The 17897-nt window shown below is 40.5% G+C and overlaps 1 protein-coding gene across 2 annotated transcripts in view; it reads left to right on the forward strand.

Annotated features, from left to right (window-relative positions):
* The window catches only part of VPS13D (vacuolar protein sorting 13 homolog D (S. cerevisiae)), a 281733-nt gene that overhangs the window by 48395 nt on the left and 215441 nt on the right, over positions 1 to 17897 (forward strand). For both annotated transcript variants that reach the window (XM_011962545.1, XM_011962546.1), the window contains exons 20-23: positions 2003 to 3034; positions 7664 to 7754; positions 10138 to 10264; positions 12733 to 12913. In XM_011962545.1, coding sequence (XP_011817935.1) covers positions 2003 to 3034; positions 7664 to 7754; positions 10138 to 10264; positions 12733 to 12913 — 1431 coding nt within the window. The remainder of the gene's footprint in view (positions 1 to 2002; positions 3035 to 7663; positions 7755 to 10137; positions 10265 to 12732; positions 12914 to 17897) is intronic.

Raw genomic sequence — 17897 nt, forward strand, 5'->3', positions numbered from 1 at the left:
GTGTTAACCAGGATGGTCTCGATCTCCTGACCTCGTGATCCACCCGTCTCGGCCTCCCAAAGTGCTGGGATTACAGGCTTGAGCCACCGAGCCCGGCTGATGAAAATCTTAAAAACATTATTTTAGATAATTCTTTCTTTAAAAATAATTGTTTAAGATAATTATTTGAATTATTTAATAAGTGATTAGTAATTAATTTAATAATTTAATTTTTTAAAAAGTTGGTTATGAAACAATGTAAACCTATACAAAAGTCTAATGAGCCTTATGTGCCCATCACTCTGATTCCACTTATGAAGATTTTGCCACATTTGTTTTATCTGGTTTTTTGTTTTATCTGGTTATTTGTTTTTTTTTTTTTTTGGTGAAATAGTTTAAGGTAAATCCCAGATGTCATGCCATTATCACCCCATGCATTTAGAATGTATTTCCGAAAACTATGTGCTTCTTCTTACATAACCACAGTGGTATTTCATGCCTTACAAAATTAATGAGCATTCTTTGATATTATCTAAATTTTAACCGATTTTTAGAATTCAGAAATATTTTGGATCATCTCAAAAATGTCTTTGTTTTGGGTTTGTTGGAATCAGGATACAGACAACTGGAAACGTTGCATGTGGGTGACACATTGTGTAGGTCTCTGTTCATCTAGTGTCCCTCTCTTTGTTGTCCCCCCATGTCATGTTTTGTTGTGGAACTAAGTCAGTTGTCCTGTAGAATGTCCCACTTTCTGAATTTGGCTGTTCATGTGCCACTTAACTTGTCCTCCCCCATATTTCCTGTAAAACCTATCGAACAGGTTTAGTTCTATGGGTTTGACTGGATTCAGGTTTCTTTTTTGGCAGGGAGGTTAGGGGGTACACTTCAGGTAGGTGGTGCCATATGCTTCATATTACTTTATATCAGGAGGTACATAATTATGTCTTTTTTCTCTCTTATTGATGTTAAAGTGGATAATTGTATTTAAGTGGCAAGAACCTTGATTTTTCCATTGCAAAATTCCCTGTCAGTCATTCACATAATGTTTTATTCCACTAATGAAGTTTGATGGCACACATTATTTAATTAGGGGTTACAAAATGGTCACTTTTTCTAATTCCGTCATTATTTCTGTATCTATTGGTTGGAATTCCTCTGTTAAAAATTACCCTTCATTAAATAAAAATCTTGTCTGAAAAAAGTTTTTTTTTTTTTTTTTTTTGAGACGGGTCTTGCTCTGTGGCCCAGGCTGGAGTGCAGTGGCATGATCGCAGCTCACTGTGTCCTGCACCTCCTGGGCTCGAGTGATCCTCCCACCTCTGCCTCCCGAGTAGCTGGGACTACAGGCCTGTGCCACCACACCCTGCTAATTTTGTATTTTTTTGTAGAGACAGTTTCACCATGTACCCCAAGCTAGTCTTGGGCTCACACGGTCCACCCGCCTCGGCCTCTCAAAGGGCTGGGATTACAGACGTGAGCCACTGTGCCTGGCTGAAAACATTTTTAATAAGAAATTATAATTAAAAATGAAGCAAAAGAGAAAGGAAACATAACTAATCATGGATCATCATGATTTTTTTCTAAAAAGTACTACCAGTCCTAAACATTGACTATTAACTAACTGGTGATGATCAGCCAGTTTTAGAACCATGAACCTTATTTCTCAATTCTGTAATGTCTCCACACCAGACTTTTGTCAACACTCTTCGTTTCTGCATTTTTGTGGGGTCAGAAAAAGTGACTTCATTGCTTCAGGCATAATCCACAGTACTTATTGAACTCTTATGATATGTAGATTATTGTGTAGGGTACTGAGGGAGGGTCTCGTGAATAGAAGTGGGGCAAAAAGAGCTGAGGACAGAAAAGAAAAGAGATAGTCTTTGCTATCAGCTAACTTACAGCCTCATGTAGGAATCATGTAGGAACCCATAAATAGCAACTGTAAACATTTATGGGCATTACGTTTATGTGCATTTCATAATAGTAGTAGAGTAACTGAATTTTTCTCTTTTCAATACAGGTGGTGTTAGCCAAGCATGTATATGAGCAGGTTTTACAAACACTGGACAATCTCGTGTACAGTGAAGATCTGAATAAGTATCCAGCCAGTGCTGCCTCCTCCCCTTGCCCTGATTCTCCTCTGCCTCCACTCAGTACCTGTGGAGAATCTTCTGTTGAAAGGAAGGAGAATGGATTGTTCAGCCACTCCAGCCTTTCTAACACCTCTCAGAAGTCATTGTCAGTGAAGGAAGTCAAATCCTTTACTCAGATTCAAGCCACCTTTTGTATATCGGAGCTTCAGGTTCAGCTAAGTGGAGATCTGACTTTGGGGGCCCAAGGTCTTGTGAGCTTAAAGTTTCAGGACTTTGAGGTGGAATTCAGTAAAGACCATCCCCAGACTTTATCTATTCAGATTGCCCTGCATTCTTTGCTGATGGAGGACTTACTGGAGAAAAATCCAGATTCTAAATATAAGAACCTGATGGTGTCTCGAGGAGCTCCTAAGCCATCTAGTTTAGCACAAAAAGAATACCTTTCTCAGTCTTGCCCTTCAGTGTCCAACGTGGAATATCCCGATATGCCTCGGTCTCTCCCTTCCCACATGGAAGAAGCTCCTAATGTCTTCCAGTTGTATCAAAGACCCACCTCTGCATCCCGGAAAAAGCAAAAGGAAGTCCAAGACAAGGTCTATCCCTTGACCCCACCTCCTTCTCCAACAGCGGATGAGCCCAAGATACTTGTTGGAAAGAGTAAATTTGATGATTCCTTAGTCCACATCAACATATTCTTGGTAGATAAGAAACATCCCGAATTCTGTTCCAGTTACAATCGAGTTAACCGGAGCATTGATGTTGATTTTAATTGCTTGGATGTGCTGATCACACTGCAAACCTGGGTGGTGATACTGGACTTTTTTGGAATCGGCTCCACTGCAGACAACCACGCGATGAGGCTGCCTCCTGAGGGCATTCTACACAACGTGAAGTCGGAGCCACACGCCTCCATGGAGTCTGGACTTCAGGATCCAGTGAACACCAAGCTGGATCTCAAGGTATCCTCAGTTCCCTTTGGCTCCCTTAAGCTCTAAAAATGGATTTGGGCTTGTTGATTTAAATGCAAGTATTTTACATTTACTTTGGAAAATAGCTCTTGTTGGCAGGGGAGCTATCTAGTCTTCTAGGTGTTTGTTACAAAAGGTAGACGTTAATATTTTGGGAAAGGTTTTAGTGTAAATCCATCTGGAGGCAGGGAAAGTAAGTGATTTAAGAATCTTGCCTTTTCTTTGAGCTCTATAAATCAGAGGAGTTACTTTGCTTCTCTGAACCGTAGTTTCCTCATCTTCCATCGTCTAAGATGACTAAATGAGGTGATATGTGGAAGGCACCTAGCGAAGTGTGTAGTCTGTAATAGCAACTTTAAAGCGTGGCTTTTGTTACTGTCCCGATTCTCTCAGAACATTATTTGCTTTCGTTGAGAGCAACAGCATAACTGTTAATAACGGTCTCGCCCAGGCGCAGTGGCTCACACCTGTAATCCCAGCACTTTGGGAGGCTGAAGCAGGTGGATCACAAGGTCAGGAGATCGAGACCATCCTGGCTAACACGGTGAAACCCCGTCTCTACTAAAAAATACAACAAAATTAGCTGGGCGTGGTGTGGGCGCCTGTAGTCCCAGCTATTTGGGAGGCTGAGGCAGGAGAATGTCATGAACCCGGGCGGCGGAGCTTGCAGCGAGCCGAGATCGCGTCACTGCACTCCAGCCTGGGCAACAGAGCGAGACTCTGTCTCAAAAAAAAAAAGAATGGTCTCAAAAGTTGGACTACCTGAGTTTGAGTCCTAGTACTTTCACTGTACCCATGTGGCTATGTGGGCTGGGGCCAACCACTTGGCCTCTTTTGCCCTTAATTTTTTTATCAATAAACTGAGGATGTCCAGTGGCGCCCCCGTCATAGGGTTGTGGTAAGGCCCTCCACACAGTGTGTGGCACACAATAAGGATTCAGTGAGTGGTAGCCATTATTATTTTTATATTACATGGATTTCCATACTTATAACTTGTCCTTGATACTCATATTGTAAGTATTAAGGAAAAAAAAAAACATAAAAAAGACAGCATTTGAGTTTAAGGCTATTCTGCTCTGTGTGATGGAACAGCAGGATGTGAAAGCAGTTAACCTGAATAGCCCATTCGAGGGCACATAGGCCTGTTGTCACTAGCACCCGTCCAGAGCCCTGGAACCCTGGCCGTGGCTGGTAACATTTGTGTGCCTCAAGGATGTTCTTCATCCACATGTCTTAGCATGTGTGGACTTGCACTTACTTCTGGGGAGAGGTCAGGGAGGAGAATCACATTTTATCCAGATGCCATTTTCTTATTTCCCTAGCTGATAGTAGGCCTCATTCCTCTAGAAATGGAAGACATCTCAGGGGAGAGATGGGAAAGGACCAGCTTACCTTTCTTGTTCAGTGTCTGGTGAATGAATGACTTTGCAGTACTCCGAGCCCTCTGGTACCTTGGGTTTAGCAAGGTGGATGGAACCTGGAGAGGTGTTAGCCATTCCTTTGGGCTTTATATGTCTGTACCTGGAACTTTATTTTTGCAGTGCCTGTGATGATCTGTGTCAGGAACTCTTTGGTGTTGAGTATGCAGTGCTCCCAGACGGCTTTGCCTTGATTGATGTGGCTGGTTCTACAAGAGAACAGGACTGGATAAGTGTCCCTCAGCAATGCATTTTTTAAAATAAGAATTTTTGAAAAACATTTTTATTGTTAAAAAATTCAGATATATCACAGAGAAACAGTATAATGAACCCCCATTTGCCCAACCCTGTAATTCATCACATTTACTTTATGCCTTTTTTTCTTTGCTGAAGTATTTTATTTATTTATTTACTTATTTATTTATTTTGAGATGGAGTCTCGCTCTGTTGCCCAGGCTGGAGTGGAGAGGCATGATCTTGGCTCACAGCAACCTCTGCCTCTTGGGTTTGAGTGATTCTCCTGCCTCAGTCCTCCAAGTAGCTGGGACTACAGGCGCGCACCACCATGCCTGGCTAATTTTGTAGTTTTAGTAGAGACAGAGTTTCATCATGTTGGCCAGGCTGCTGTCAAACTCCTGACCTCAAGGGATCCACCTGCCTCAGTCTCCCAAAGTGCTGGGATTACAGGAGTGAGCCACCGTGCTCAGCCTGCTGAAGTATTTTAAAGCAAATTCCAGATATATCATTTCATCTCTACATACTTCAGTATTTATTTCTAAAAAAACAATGGACATACCGCAATGCTTTGTCATATCCAACTAACAAGAATTTCTTGGTATATTCTAACACCAGTCCATAATCAGATTCTCTGATTGTCTCAAAAATGCCCTTTTATTGGTGGATTGTAGAGTAGTGAATGGTTTAAGAAACTTCTTGCCTTTCTATTCTGTTGGTCTCTATAATTCAGTAGAATACTGTGCTTTTGCAAGCCAAAGTTTTCACATTTACAAAATAAGGAGAATTAAATAAAACGATGCATGAATTTTCTCTTCTCTTCTCTTCTCTTCTCTTCTCTTCTTCTCTTCCTTGTCTCGCTCTGTCACCCAGGCTGGAGTGCAATGGCGTGATCTTGGCTCACTGCAGCCTCTGCCTCCTGGGTTCAAGCTGTTCTCCTGCCTCAGTCCCCCGAGTAGCTGGGACTACAGGCGTGTGCCACCTCACCTTGCTAATCTTTGTATTTTTAGTGGAGTTGGGGTTTCACCATGTTGACCAGGCTGGTCTCGAACTCCTGGCCTCGAGTGATCGGCCTGCCTTGGCCTCCCAAAGTGCTGGGATTACAGGCATGAGCCACTGTGCCTAGCCTGATGCATGCATTTTTTTGAATCAGGATCCAGGTAAGGTTCCATGTTACATTTGCTGTCATGTCTTTTAAATCTCTTAGAATTATGGTATACCTGCCCCCTTTCAACCCCACCGCCAATTGACTTGTTACAGAAACTGGGTTAGTGCCTTGCAGAGTATCCCACATTTTAGGTTTATGTGTTTTCTTGTTTGACTGTTTGACTTCTTTTATCCTCTATTTTAACCAGTGGATGGTAGCTCTAGAGACCCCATCAGATTCAGTTCAGCTTGGGGTAAGAACATGCCAGAGGGGCTGCTGAGTGCTTCCTGTTGCATTGAGGCAGGAGGCATACAGCATCTGATCATCATTCCTTAGTGACACTAAGATTCAAGCGAAGAGCTGGTTCAAGTGCTGGTGATGGTTGGATTCCTCCAAACAAAGCATTTTTAGACCCAGCGTACATGTTCTTTTGGTAAAATTAAATGACTAGAGGTTTTCATTGTTTTTATTTTATTTTTTTGAGACAGAGTCTTGCCCTATTGTCCAGGCTGGAATGCAGTGGTGTGATCTTGGCCCACTGCAACCTCTGCCTCCTGGGTTCAAGAGATTCTTGTGCCTCTGCCTTCCAAATAGCTGGAATTACAGACGCCTGCCACCATCCCCAGCTAGTTTTTCTATTTTTAGGAGAGACGGGGTTTCACCATGTTGGCCAGGCTGGTCTTGAACTCCTGACCTCAAGTGATCCTTCTGCCTCTGCCCCCCAAAGTGCTGGGATTACAGGTGTGAGCACTGCATCCAGCTGACTAGAGGTTTTTAATTCCCTCGTGATGATCTTGCCTTGCGATTCCTTCTGTGTCTGTGTGAGAAATCATACTGCAAGGGAACTGGAGTTCCCCCCACAAAGTCATTGCTCCAACTATAATAACCCACTGCTTTTTCTCTGTCTTCTTCTATAAATGATTTTCCTTCTTCCATTACATCCTTTTCTTCTTTTCCCATCTTTTTTTCCTCCTGATTATTCATGCACCATACATTTCCTGAGTACCTACTTCGTGGTAGGCACTGAAGACAAGGGGGTGAAAGCATGGTCCCTGCTGTTAGGAAGTGGTGGGTGTGAATTGAAGATTAAATCTACTGTCAGTCTTTTCCTCACTCCTTCTCTTCCATCAATGTTTTGTCCCCTGTGATGTTACTCAAAGCAAAAAAGGTTGTTGAGAACTGAGTCAACAAATCCTAGACATATAAGATCTTTTTAGTAGTTGCAATTACAGTATTGCATTATGAAATTTATTTGTTACAAAGAATGCTACTCCCAAGACAGGATTTTTTCTTCTATTTATAGTTTTCCCTAGGAAAGAAAATCTTTGATTATGGCTTCTGGGAGAAGAGAAGTCTCAGTTGGTTAATGGTGGGCTTCTATTAAATACTTCTATTAAATATTTGTTCAAAGGTAGTAAATAGGATTCTAAATCATATTTATCATTTTGTTTTGAAAAACTTCTTAAAATGAGATTTAATGGATCTGTTTGAGTTACTATAGAATTGTACAATATTAATGATGAATGCCAAAATGAGAAAAATTGTTTTTATAATGTAAAGCATCTCATGAACAGAAAATAGACAAGGCAGACATAGAGAAGGCACCACAGAAACTGAAATTTAGACTGTCCAGTCTCTGCCCTGTCCTCAGGTCGTGGTTTGTCTGGCTTAAGAAAGCTGAAGTGAAATTGGCGTCATTAAAAGCATTACCTTCAAATTCCCCAAGCCTTTCTGTGTATTCCTTGATTGTTCTTCCGTTTTCCTGAAAGATACCTTTTCTCCCCAGTAATATTGGCCTTGCTTTATCTTGTCTGTTCCTAGGTTCATTCACTTTCTCTAGTGCTGAATAAGACCACAAGTGAGCTTGCCAAAGCAAATGTGTCCAAATTAGTAGCACACCTGGAAATGATTGGTAAGTGGTGGGGGGCGGAGGGAAGCAAACTTGCAAAATCTGGTCAGCATTTAAACATTGTGATCACAAATTGATTGTCCTCACGTGCTGAGTAAGGTGTGGCAGTGGCTTGATTGTGGTTACTAGTCTGGCCAGGATTCATGGTGGTGGTTTCCCAAATGCTGGCTTATGGATCAGAATCATCTGGATAGCTTGTTAAAAGTGCAGGTGTTGGCACAACCTCTTCCCTACTCCTGTCTCTGATCTCCTTCTCAAGAATCTGATTGAGTTGGGATGGAGCCCTGGTGTCTGTGTTTTCAACAAACTCTCGGGTGCCCATATAACTTTTTTTTGTTCAAATTGAGATATATTTGAGAGTTAAAGGGGACATCATTAATACAATTACACCTGGAAAACAGGCATACAACAGGGCTGTCTCTGGGAAACCAGAGGATATGATTACATCTAGAGTCATAAATTGGGGGGAGCTACCAGTAGAGGTGATGGTATTATGCAGGAGATATTGTAGCAAAGCTGGCATTCTTTATTCTGTGTTTTTGAGACAAGGTCTCGCTTGGTAGCTCAGGCTGGAGTGCAGTGGTGCAATCTTGGCTCGCTGCAGACTCCGCCTCCTGGATTCAAGCGATTCTCATGCCTCAGCCTTCCAAATAGCTGGAATTACAGGTGCATGCCACCATGACCGGCTAATTTTTGTAGTTTTGGTAGAGATGGTGTTTCACCATGTTGGCCAGGCTGGTCTCGAACTCCTGGCCTCAAGTGATTCTCCTGCCTCTGCCTCCCAAAGTGCTGGGATTACAGGTGTGAGCCACAGCACCTGGCCAGCATTCTCTCTAATGGGACTTTGTAGGTTAAAATTCTTAGTCGAATACAAGTGATCAGCTACATCAAGTCCTAAATAGGATTTTTTAAAAATAATATTTTAACTTATTTTTTTAAACTATAGAGACAGAGTTTTGCCATGTTGGCCAGACTGGTTTCAAACTACTGGGCTCAAGCCATCCATCCACTTTGGCCTCCCAGAGTCCTGGGATTACAGATGTGAGCCACTGTGCCCAGCCTAAATAGTGGAGATTTATAAAGTGTGAAGTAAAACATTTTTCCTTCCCTAATTATTGAAGATTACAAAGCTCACATGTTGATGCTGTAGCAAAAACAAGAATGTCTTTTGGGGAGGGAATGAACTGAGGCTGAAGTTTCATGCCTTGTACAATTATTTTAGAAAAGCTTCTTAGAGGAGATTGGCTTTTTTTTTTTTTTTTTTTAACAGCATATTCCTGTTAATGGCCTTTAAGATTGGTGAAAGCTTGGGTATTTTTGTTAGAAGACATTAGGTATCTGAAATAAGTATGTGGCTGGGCATGGGGGCTCACGCCTGTAATCCCAGCACTTTGGGAGGCTGAGGTGGGAGGACTGCCTGAGGTCAGGAGTTTGAGACAATGCGGGCAACATAGTGAGACCTCATCTCTACAAAAAATAGTGAAAATTAACCAGTTGTGGTGGCCAGTGCCTGTAGTCCCAGCTACTCAGGAGTCTGAAGTGGTTGGATTGCTTGAGTCTGAAGGTCAAGGCTGCAGGGAGCCACGATTGTGCCACTGCACTATAGCCTGGGTGACAGAGTGAGACCCTGTCTCAAAAAAAAAAAAAAAAATTGTGTCTTTAATTCATTGGGAGCTGAACTAGCATGCCAAATATACCTTAGTAATTGTTTTATAACGATAATTATGATAATTTTGTTTTACAGAGACAACAGTTCAGAATATTCCTTTTTAGTATCCATGCAGTGTTAATAATGACTCATATGTTCACATTCTAGTTGTACATGTTTCAATCACCTCTTCTTTCTTCTTTCCACCTTCCAGAAACTTCACTTATATACAGGGTAGTTTCAAATCTGTGTCTCCGGTGTCTATCTATCTCAGTAATTTTGGTCTTTCATTAAATCACAGTGAAACACACTTAATGTTGCTTGAATACCTGACATGTTTCTGACACTTCCTCCTTTATTCTTTTATCTAGAGTATAATTAATAGAGCTAATGATGTTTAATTCTAGTTAGGGGTCTCATCTCAGAAAGCCTGAAGTTTCTGTCTGTATTTATAAAGGTTTTATCTTTTAAATGTGTAACGTTGCCATATTATTTCAGTTCTCTTTGGACTTCCACATTGAGACTTTTTTTTTTCTTCTCTTTTTGCATTGAAACTTTGTTTTAAATATTGTATAAAACATTTTTCTGGGTATATTGGAATATGAAAATTTGCTTTTGATGTTTGATTACAAAGTGAAAAATCTGAGGCATGTGTATACCAGCTTTTGTTCCAGACATATTTAAGTTGTGTGACAAAAAAAGATACATAGTAACGTGTTCTAACTTTATCATCCTTAGAGGGAGACCTGGCCTTACAGGGCAGCATTGGGAGTCTGTCTCTAAGTGACCTCACATCTCATGGAGAGTTCTACAGAGAACGGTTCACTACCAGTGGTGAAGAAGCACTCATCTTCCAGACTTTTAAGTAAAAATCTCGATCTTTTTCTGACTTAATATTTTATCATAATACTTGCTGTTTCAGATTCTTGTTGGCTAGACAATGAAGAAAACTTGTGAAGAATTTTACGTTCTTAGAGGTGAAATTGAAAAGTTATGGTTATGAGGAGTGCTTCCTGACTTTAAATTTCATTAAAATGGATCTGTGTTGAAGTGGGCTACTTAAAACTTCGTAAACAGATGGGGTATGAGTTAGGTGCGGTGGGTCACACCTGTAATCTAAGCTCTTTGGGAGGCCAAGGCAGATGGATTACTTGAAGCCAGGAGTTTGAGACCACCCTGGGCAACACAGGGAGATGCTGTCTCTATAGAAGAAGAAAACCATCTGGGTGTGGTGGTATGCAACTGTAGTTCTGGCTATTTGAGAGGCTGAGGTGGGAGGATTCCTTGATCCCAAGAGTTGGAGGGTGTAGTGAGCCATGATTGTGCTACTGCACTCCAGCCTGGATGATGGAAGGAGGCCTTGTCTTAATGCATGCGTGCGCGCGGCACACACACACACACACACACACACACACACACACACACACACACACACACACACACCAGATAGGGTTTGATTGAATAATTATGATTCCTGATAGCCCTGGGCTCTCAGGCTGGTTTTCCATGAACTTGCTGGGTGTCCTAAGACAAGTCATGTAGTCTTCATGCAGCAGTTTTTCTATCTATAAAGGGGACTGGATCGTTAGAACATTTCTGAGCTTCCATGTAGCTGTAAAAGTTGTGGAATGATTTCGGCCTCAGAAGGTTGTTGATGATAGGAGTTCATTATGCATTTTTGTTTATAAACATGATCTATATTGAATTGTTTCTATGTTAGATTTTAGAAAGGGATCTTTAGGCCTGTCTGGTTATTAAATAATTAATTTCTCAGGGCCGGGCATAGTCGCTCACGCCTGTAATTCCAGCACTTTGGGAGGCTGAGGCAGGCAGATCACCTGAGGTCAGGAGTTCGAGACCAGCCTGGCCAACATGGTGAAACCCTGTCTCTATCAAAAATATAAAAATTAGCTGGATGTGGTGGTGGATACCTGTAATCCCAGCTAGTCAGGAGGCTGAGGCAGGAGAATAGCTTGAACCTGGGGGGGTGGAGGTTGCACCACTGCACTTCAGCCTGGGTGACAAGAACGAAACTCCATCTCACACACACACACACAAAAAGAATTCTTTTCTCAGAAAATAGGGAGTTTAAAATGGTGGTTTTCAACCTTTTTTTTTTCTTTCTCTTTTTTTTAATCTAAGAGGTATTAGAAAATATAGATGTTCAGGTCTGCCTCTGACATATTCTGATTTAATTGGTCTAGGGCCATGCTTAGTCTCTCTTTTTTTTTTTTTGAGATGAAGTCTCTCTGTCACCCAGAGTGGAGTGCAGTGGTGTGATCTCACCTCAGTGCAACCTCTGCCTCCCAGGCTCAAGCGATTCTCCCACCTCAGCCTTCCGTGTAGCTGGGACCACAGGCATGTGCCACCACACCCAGCTAATTTTTTGTATTTTTGTTAGAGATAGGGTTTCACCATGTTGCCCAGGCTAGTCTCAAACTCCTGAACTCAGGTGATCTACCTGCCTCGGCCTCCCAAAGTGTTGGGATTACAGGCGTGAGCCACCGTGCCAGGCCAGTATTTTTTTTTTTTTTTTTAATAACATGCTGATGTTCAACCAAGGTTGAGAAAAACTGTTTCCAGAAGATGTCTGAGAGCTTTTCATTTTTAGGGGGGTTATATTATACCCTGCTGAGAATGGATTTGTTTGTATTATGTACTTCGGTGTCATGACTCTAAAATAAATTAGATAATTAATGGAAAATTCTTAATTTTCCACCTAGCCCAAAATAAGTACTCAGTGATGTTGCTTGACTGTGTCCTATTTAATAATATTTTTATGGCACCATGCTGCATTAAATTCAGAACAATTTGAGAAGTCTTCTAATTTATCTTTGACTGTAGATTCCAGAACTCTTTGACTTACGTTCAGCTGAAGTAAAAGGATGTCTTTCTGCCTCCAGAAGACAGTTTTTCCAAGAAACATTGAATCCGATGCCTAATTTTCTTGACCTATTAATTCATGGCCTTATTTTTATTGTTTTTCACACTCATATCCTCGCAATCTTTGCCAGGAACATGGTGAGCAGGAATACTTACTTTCAGGGCAGGGAAAAGGGGCAGGGAGAACGGTCAGAACCTCAGGCGGCCTCTGAGTGACCTCAGTGCTAGAGCTGTCCACCTGTTTATGCTCCTGGCTATCACACCTTCATCCCATCACAGAAGCTTACAAAGGGAGTAATTATTAGAGTTTGCTTTGTAAAGCCTGATTTTGGATTTCCGTTTAATAATTAAAGCTGTTTTTAGGGAAGCCCCTAAACCAACCTGAGTTTTCTTGAAATACTAACTTGTGTCTTGCTGTTATCTGAGTCACACTTTTATCCTAATTCTTAGGTATGGACGGCCTGACCCTCTGCTCCGGAGAGAACACGACATTCGCGTGAGCCTCCGGATGGCCTCTGTGCAGTATGTGCATACTCAGCGTTTCCAGGCGGAGGTGGTGGCCTTCATTCAGCATTTCACTCAGCTGCAAGATGTCTTAGGGCGCCAGCGAGCTGCTATTGAGGGGCAGACGGTAGGTAGCCTGGGCCCTCCAAACTGCTGTTCCAGTTTGACTGGTCAGTAGAACTTTTAGGCCTCTAGAGATAAATCTGGAAGAGTAAAGGTAATTTATCCTTGCTAATATGTTCTCCATGTAGATTAGCTACAGAGATCTTTGCGTAATTGGAGAGCTTTATTCCTTATTTATTGTATCTCACTTAAATTACCTTCAAAGTGTAGCTTTCACTTTCTGTAAGAAAAAAGATAAGGGAGATTTACAAAGAACACTACGACTTCTGGTCCCTTTTAGGACTTCAGTGGGGATGTTTCTCTTGGAAAGTGGTAGGTTTTTTCTAAATACAATAGATCAGAAGTTCCAAACTGAGTTCGTGGCACCCATGGGGTCCTGGTAGTTTATTCATGGCACATCCTAGGCCAAAGGAAGCACCTAATGGTATTTCCATTTACAAAGTAAGTAAGTCTAAACAACTTGACAAGTACAATGTCCTAACAGCTTAGTAGGTGTTTGAAAAAATAGTAACATATAAATGGAAAGAATACTATTTGATTTCATTCTTAAATAACCACAATGACTGGTAGGAGGTATGTGCCTCTTAGGTACTGCATAACTTCTCAAACTTGGAATCAGGTTGGACATTACAACCCTTACTTCCTGTCCACATTTATCTTCTTATGGTACTTGCTTTTTATCACAGCAACCGCTGAAGACCCAGCTTCGCAAAGGTAAGACCTTACTAAAAGGAGTATAGAATGATCTATTATTGAATGCCAGCTACCACAAGCTACTAGTTAGTGCAGTGTCTGGCAGATGTTGTTTTTCGTTCAAAAATTTAAAATGTCCTGGCAGCCGGGCGTGGTGGCTCACGCCTGTAATCCTAGCACTTTGGGAGGCCGAGGCGGGCAGATCACGAGGTCCAGAGATCGAGACCATCCTGGCCAACATGGCGAAACCCCGTCTCTACTAAAATACAAAAATTAGCTGGGCGTGGTGGCGCCTGCCTGTAGTCCCAGCCACTTGGGAGGCTGAGGCAGGAGAATCACTTGAACCTGGGAGGCGGATGTTGGAGTGAGCCGAGATGGCGCCACTGCATTCCAGTCTGGTGATAGAGCGAGACTCCATCTCAAAAAAAAAAAAAAGTCCTGGCAGCTCCAAGCCTTCACCCCCCTGTGGTGTCTCAGTGCAGTTTGGGAACCACAGAAAATAACAATTAGTTTTGTAAAAATGTGTTATTTCTCCTGTTTTAAAAAAATTTTATGGCCGGGTGTGGTGGCTCACACCTGTAATCCCAGCACTTTGGAGGTCGAGACGGGCAAATCACTTGAACTCAGGAGTTCGAGACCAGCCTGGGCAACATGGTGGAATTCTGTACAAAAAAATACAGAAATTAGCCAGGCATGGTGAGGCATGTGCCTTAGTCCTAGGTACTTGGGAGGCTGAGGTGGGAGGATGGCTTGAGCCCAGGAGGTGGAGGCTGCAGTGAGCTGAGATCATGCCACCTGCACTCCAACCTGGGTGACAGAGCCAGACCATGACTCAAAAAAAATAAAAATAAAAATAGGCAAAATATTATAATTTAATAAATAGATACTGTCTTTATAGTGGCAGCATTTTTAAAAACTACATTTTAATTTAAATAAAAAATGTTTGACTATGTTAGACATTGATTTGGTACAGTAGCAAAGTGAAAAAGGGTGTTTGGGGAAAAGTCCCCTCAGTTACTTTTCTCCAACCGTCTAGTTTCTCTGCCTGGAAGCAACAAGTACTGTCAGTTTCCTGTGGATCTTCCAGAGAATGCATTTTTAAAAATAGAAAAGCAGCATAATCAAATGATAGAAAATCTGGAAAAAAGAATCATACTAGTATCTCTGCACTATAGCATGTTTTAATTTGTTTCTGTTTTTTTTTTTTTCTATACATTTTTCTATGAATTTACTCATGGAATATATAACCTTTTTTTCTTTCTTTAAAAACTAAAAAAAAATTTGAGTGTTTTATACCTATAAAAGATTATCTGTAGCATGTCTATATGTTACAGAGGATGATAATAAGATGAGCATCTGTGAACCCGCCTCTAAACTGAAAATTAGAACATCAGGAAGATAGCTGCCTGCATATGTTGTGTTCCTTCCCTATTCTGTTTCCCTGTTCCCCTGTCAACTCCTCAGGTAACCACTCTGATGATTTTTGGGTCTATAAGATCCTTTAAAATTAAAAAGACAAAATTCCTAAACCGTATCTTTTGCTTTGCTTGTGATCTCTATAAGAATGGCATTAAACCGTATATAATGTTCCATGACTTGCTTTTTCCCCCACTTAGTGTGTTGGTAAGATTCACTCATATTGTTACATACAATAGCATTTATTTTCACCATTGCATTTCATTCTGTGTATGAATGATTTATCCATTTTCCTTTGGAACATTTCGGTTGTTTACAGTGTTTAGCTCTTGTGTACAGTGAGCCCTGATGCACATACTTGAGACTTTCTCTGATTTCTGAGATACCTGGCAGTGGAATTACTGAGCTGCAGGGTGTGCGCACATTTATCTTCACTAGATAAAGCCAGATCGTTTTCCAAAACAGCTGTCTCAATGATAGTCTCCCATCAGCAGTGTATAATAATTTCTTTTAATTCATATCTTTGCCAACACTCTTATTGTCCGACTTTTTATTTGATATAAAATGATACTACATTTATGGTCTGCATATGCTTTTATAAAATAATTTAGATTCAGAAATAGCATATAGAGTATCAAGTATGTCAAACACACTGATTTTATACATTCACTTTTAGAATCCAGCTATTTTTCCTAGCTTTTTTTAGAGTCTTTTTCCATCTTGCTTTGCATTTTTCATAGATATCCTGTATAGCAACTATGTAATCTATTAGTTTAACCATTTTTCTATTTTTAACATTTAAATTGCTTTCAGCTTTTCATTCTTATGACTAATACTTCTGTGAATATCTTTACAGAAGTGAAGTTTTTTTTTTTTCACTTTTTGAATTATGTTTATAGTATTGATTCCTACAAATGGTACTATTTTATCAAAGTTATGAACATTTTTGTGACTCTCAATACAACTCTGCTAAATATTTTCTGTTAGAATTGTTATGTGCATTTAAAACAGTTATTTTTACTTGTGTGGTTGAAACAGTAGTAAGTCTTATGGTGCTGAATCATTTGGGTTAGGAAATGAGATACTTGTACGTTACTGAGTAATTGGGTTTAACTTCCTGGGTTAAGCAGAGTTGAACAATAAGTCTCAAGTTTTGCTTTATGAAATTATGTAAGACAAGTAGGTTAAAGGAATGTCTTTCTATTTTGAACATTGTTCAATATGTAGGCTTTGAAGAAAAGCTTATCTTCTCAAGAATCTTTATTTCTAGCTGTTTGAATTAGGTTTATATGAGCTAAGATCTACTTTTATTTGCTGATAAGATTAAGAGGCTATTTTGTTTGAAATTTAAATTTCTTTCACCGTGTATTGGTGACACGTGTTTTTGACATGTAGTTGGCTTTTTATTCCTACATTTTCTGAGGTCTGTAAATAATGATTCAGTGGGACTTTGAATTTCTTTTTATTCTTAATGTTTGAAATTATAAGAGTGTCAGTTGTACGAGATAATTTGGCCAAATGTAAATTATTTCCTGTATGTTTTACCCTGGAAGTATGATGCAGTTTTCCTATGGCTTCCACTTTACATGTAACCTCTTATATTTGTTACACTTCTTCATTCACCTAGCAACTGGTATTGTAAAGTAATACTGCACCCTTAGAAATCTTGGGACAAATATCTTGAGTGTAGGTTTTGCTGCCATAAGCTATATGACCCACAGGGAGTTATTTTTCTTACTATTCTTCCCTTGATTCAGTTATAGTAGGAATATGGAGGTAACAGAAATAAGTAGCCTGTACTTTTGGCAATAATTATTTATATGAATGATGCTTTGGAGTTTTCAAAGTGCTTTCCTACACATTATCTCATTTGATCCTTACAACAACCCTGTTTGTTCATTTCTTCAGTAATTTAGAAATGAATGTGTCATGCAGCTTGCCAGATGCCAGGAACAGAGTGGAAAACAAGAAAGACAAGGTCGTTGCCTTCATGGAGTTTATATTTCAGTGGGAGGATATAATCAAGGAAAAAAAGATAATTAGTTATGATAATACCTAATGAGGCCGTGGTCAGCAGATGTGTTCCTTTCATTTTATAACTGAGGAAACATTGTTAACTCTTAGCCCTGGTTGTCTGGCTCATGATTCAGAGTTTTTTCTATTAACGTGTAACCGAATGCACGTTAAAGATGTAAGCGCTAGTCAGGATGCCTGTATATACGACAATACGTAGCTGTGTGTACAGGAAAAAAGACTGAAAAGATATGGTGTTGATGTGGTAATAATAGCTGTTAATATTTTCACCTCAGTTTTTGGGTGTATTGTCTCATTTAATCCCTACACTTCTTTGAGGTAGGACTTAGGCTTATGATTATTCCCATTTTATAGATAAGGAAACTGAGGCACAGAGACTTTAATGACTTAACCAAGATAACCAAGCTAACAAGTGGCCAGGGGTTTATTAATTTTATCTTTTAAAATAACTTAACTTATTCTGGCCTGTATTACGTCTGAGGCATACTCTCAGCCAATAGACCACCTGTTCTAAAGAATATATATTCTGGGCTGGGCACGCTCACACCTGTAATCCCAGCACTTTGGGAGGCTGAGATGGATGGATCACATGAGGCCAGGAGTTTGAGACCAGCCTGGCCAACCTGGTGAAACCCCATCTCTCCTAAAAATACAAAAAATAGCAGGGCGTTGTGGCACGTACCTGTAATCCCAGCTACTCGAGAGGCTAAGGCATGAGAATCTCACTTGAGCCCGGGAGGTGGAGGTTGCAGTGAGCTGAAATTGTGCCAGTGCACTCCAGCCTGGGCAACACAGCAAGACTCTATCTAAAAAAAAAAATATATATATATATACACACACACACA

Source organism: Colobus angolensis, unplaced genomic scaffold (assembly GCF_000951035.1).
Source record: "Colobus angolensis palliatus isolate OR3802 unplaced genomic scaffold, Cang.pa_1.0 Scaffold596, whole genome shotgun sequence".
Taxonomy (NCBI): domain Eukaryota; kingdom Metazoa; phylum Chordata; class Mammalia; order Primates; family Cercopithecidae; genus Colobus; species Colobus angolensis.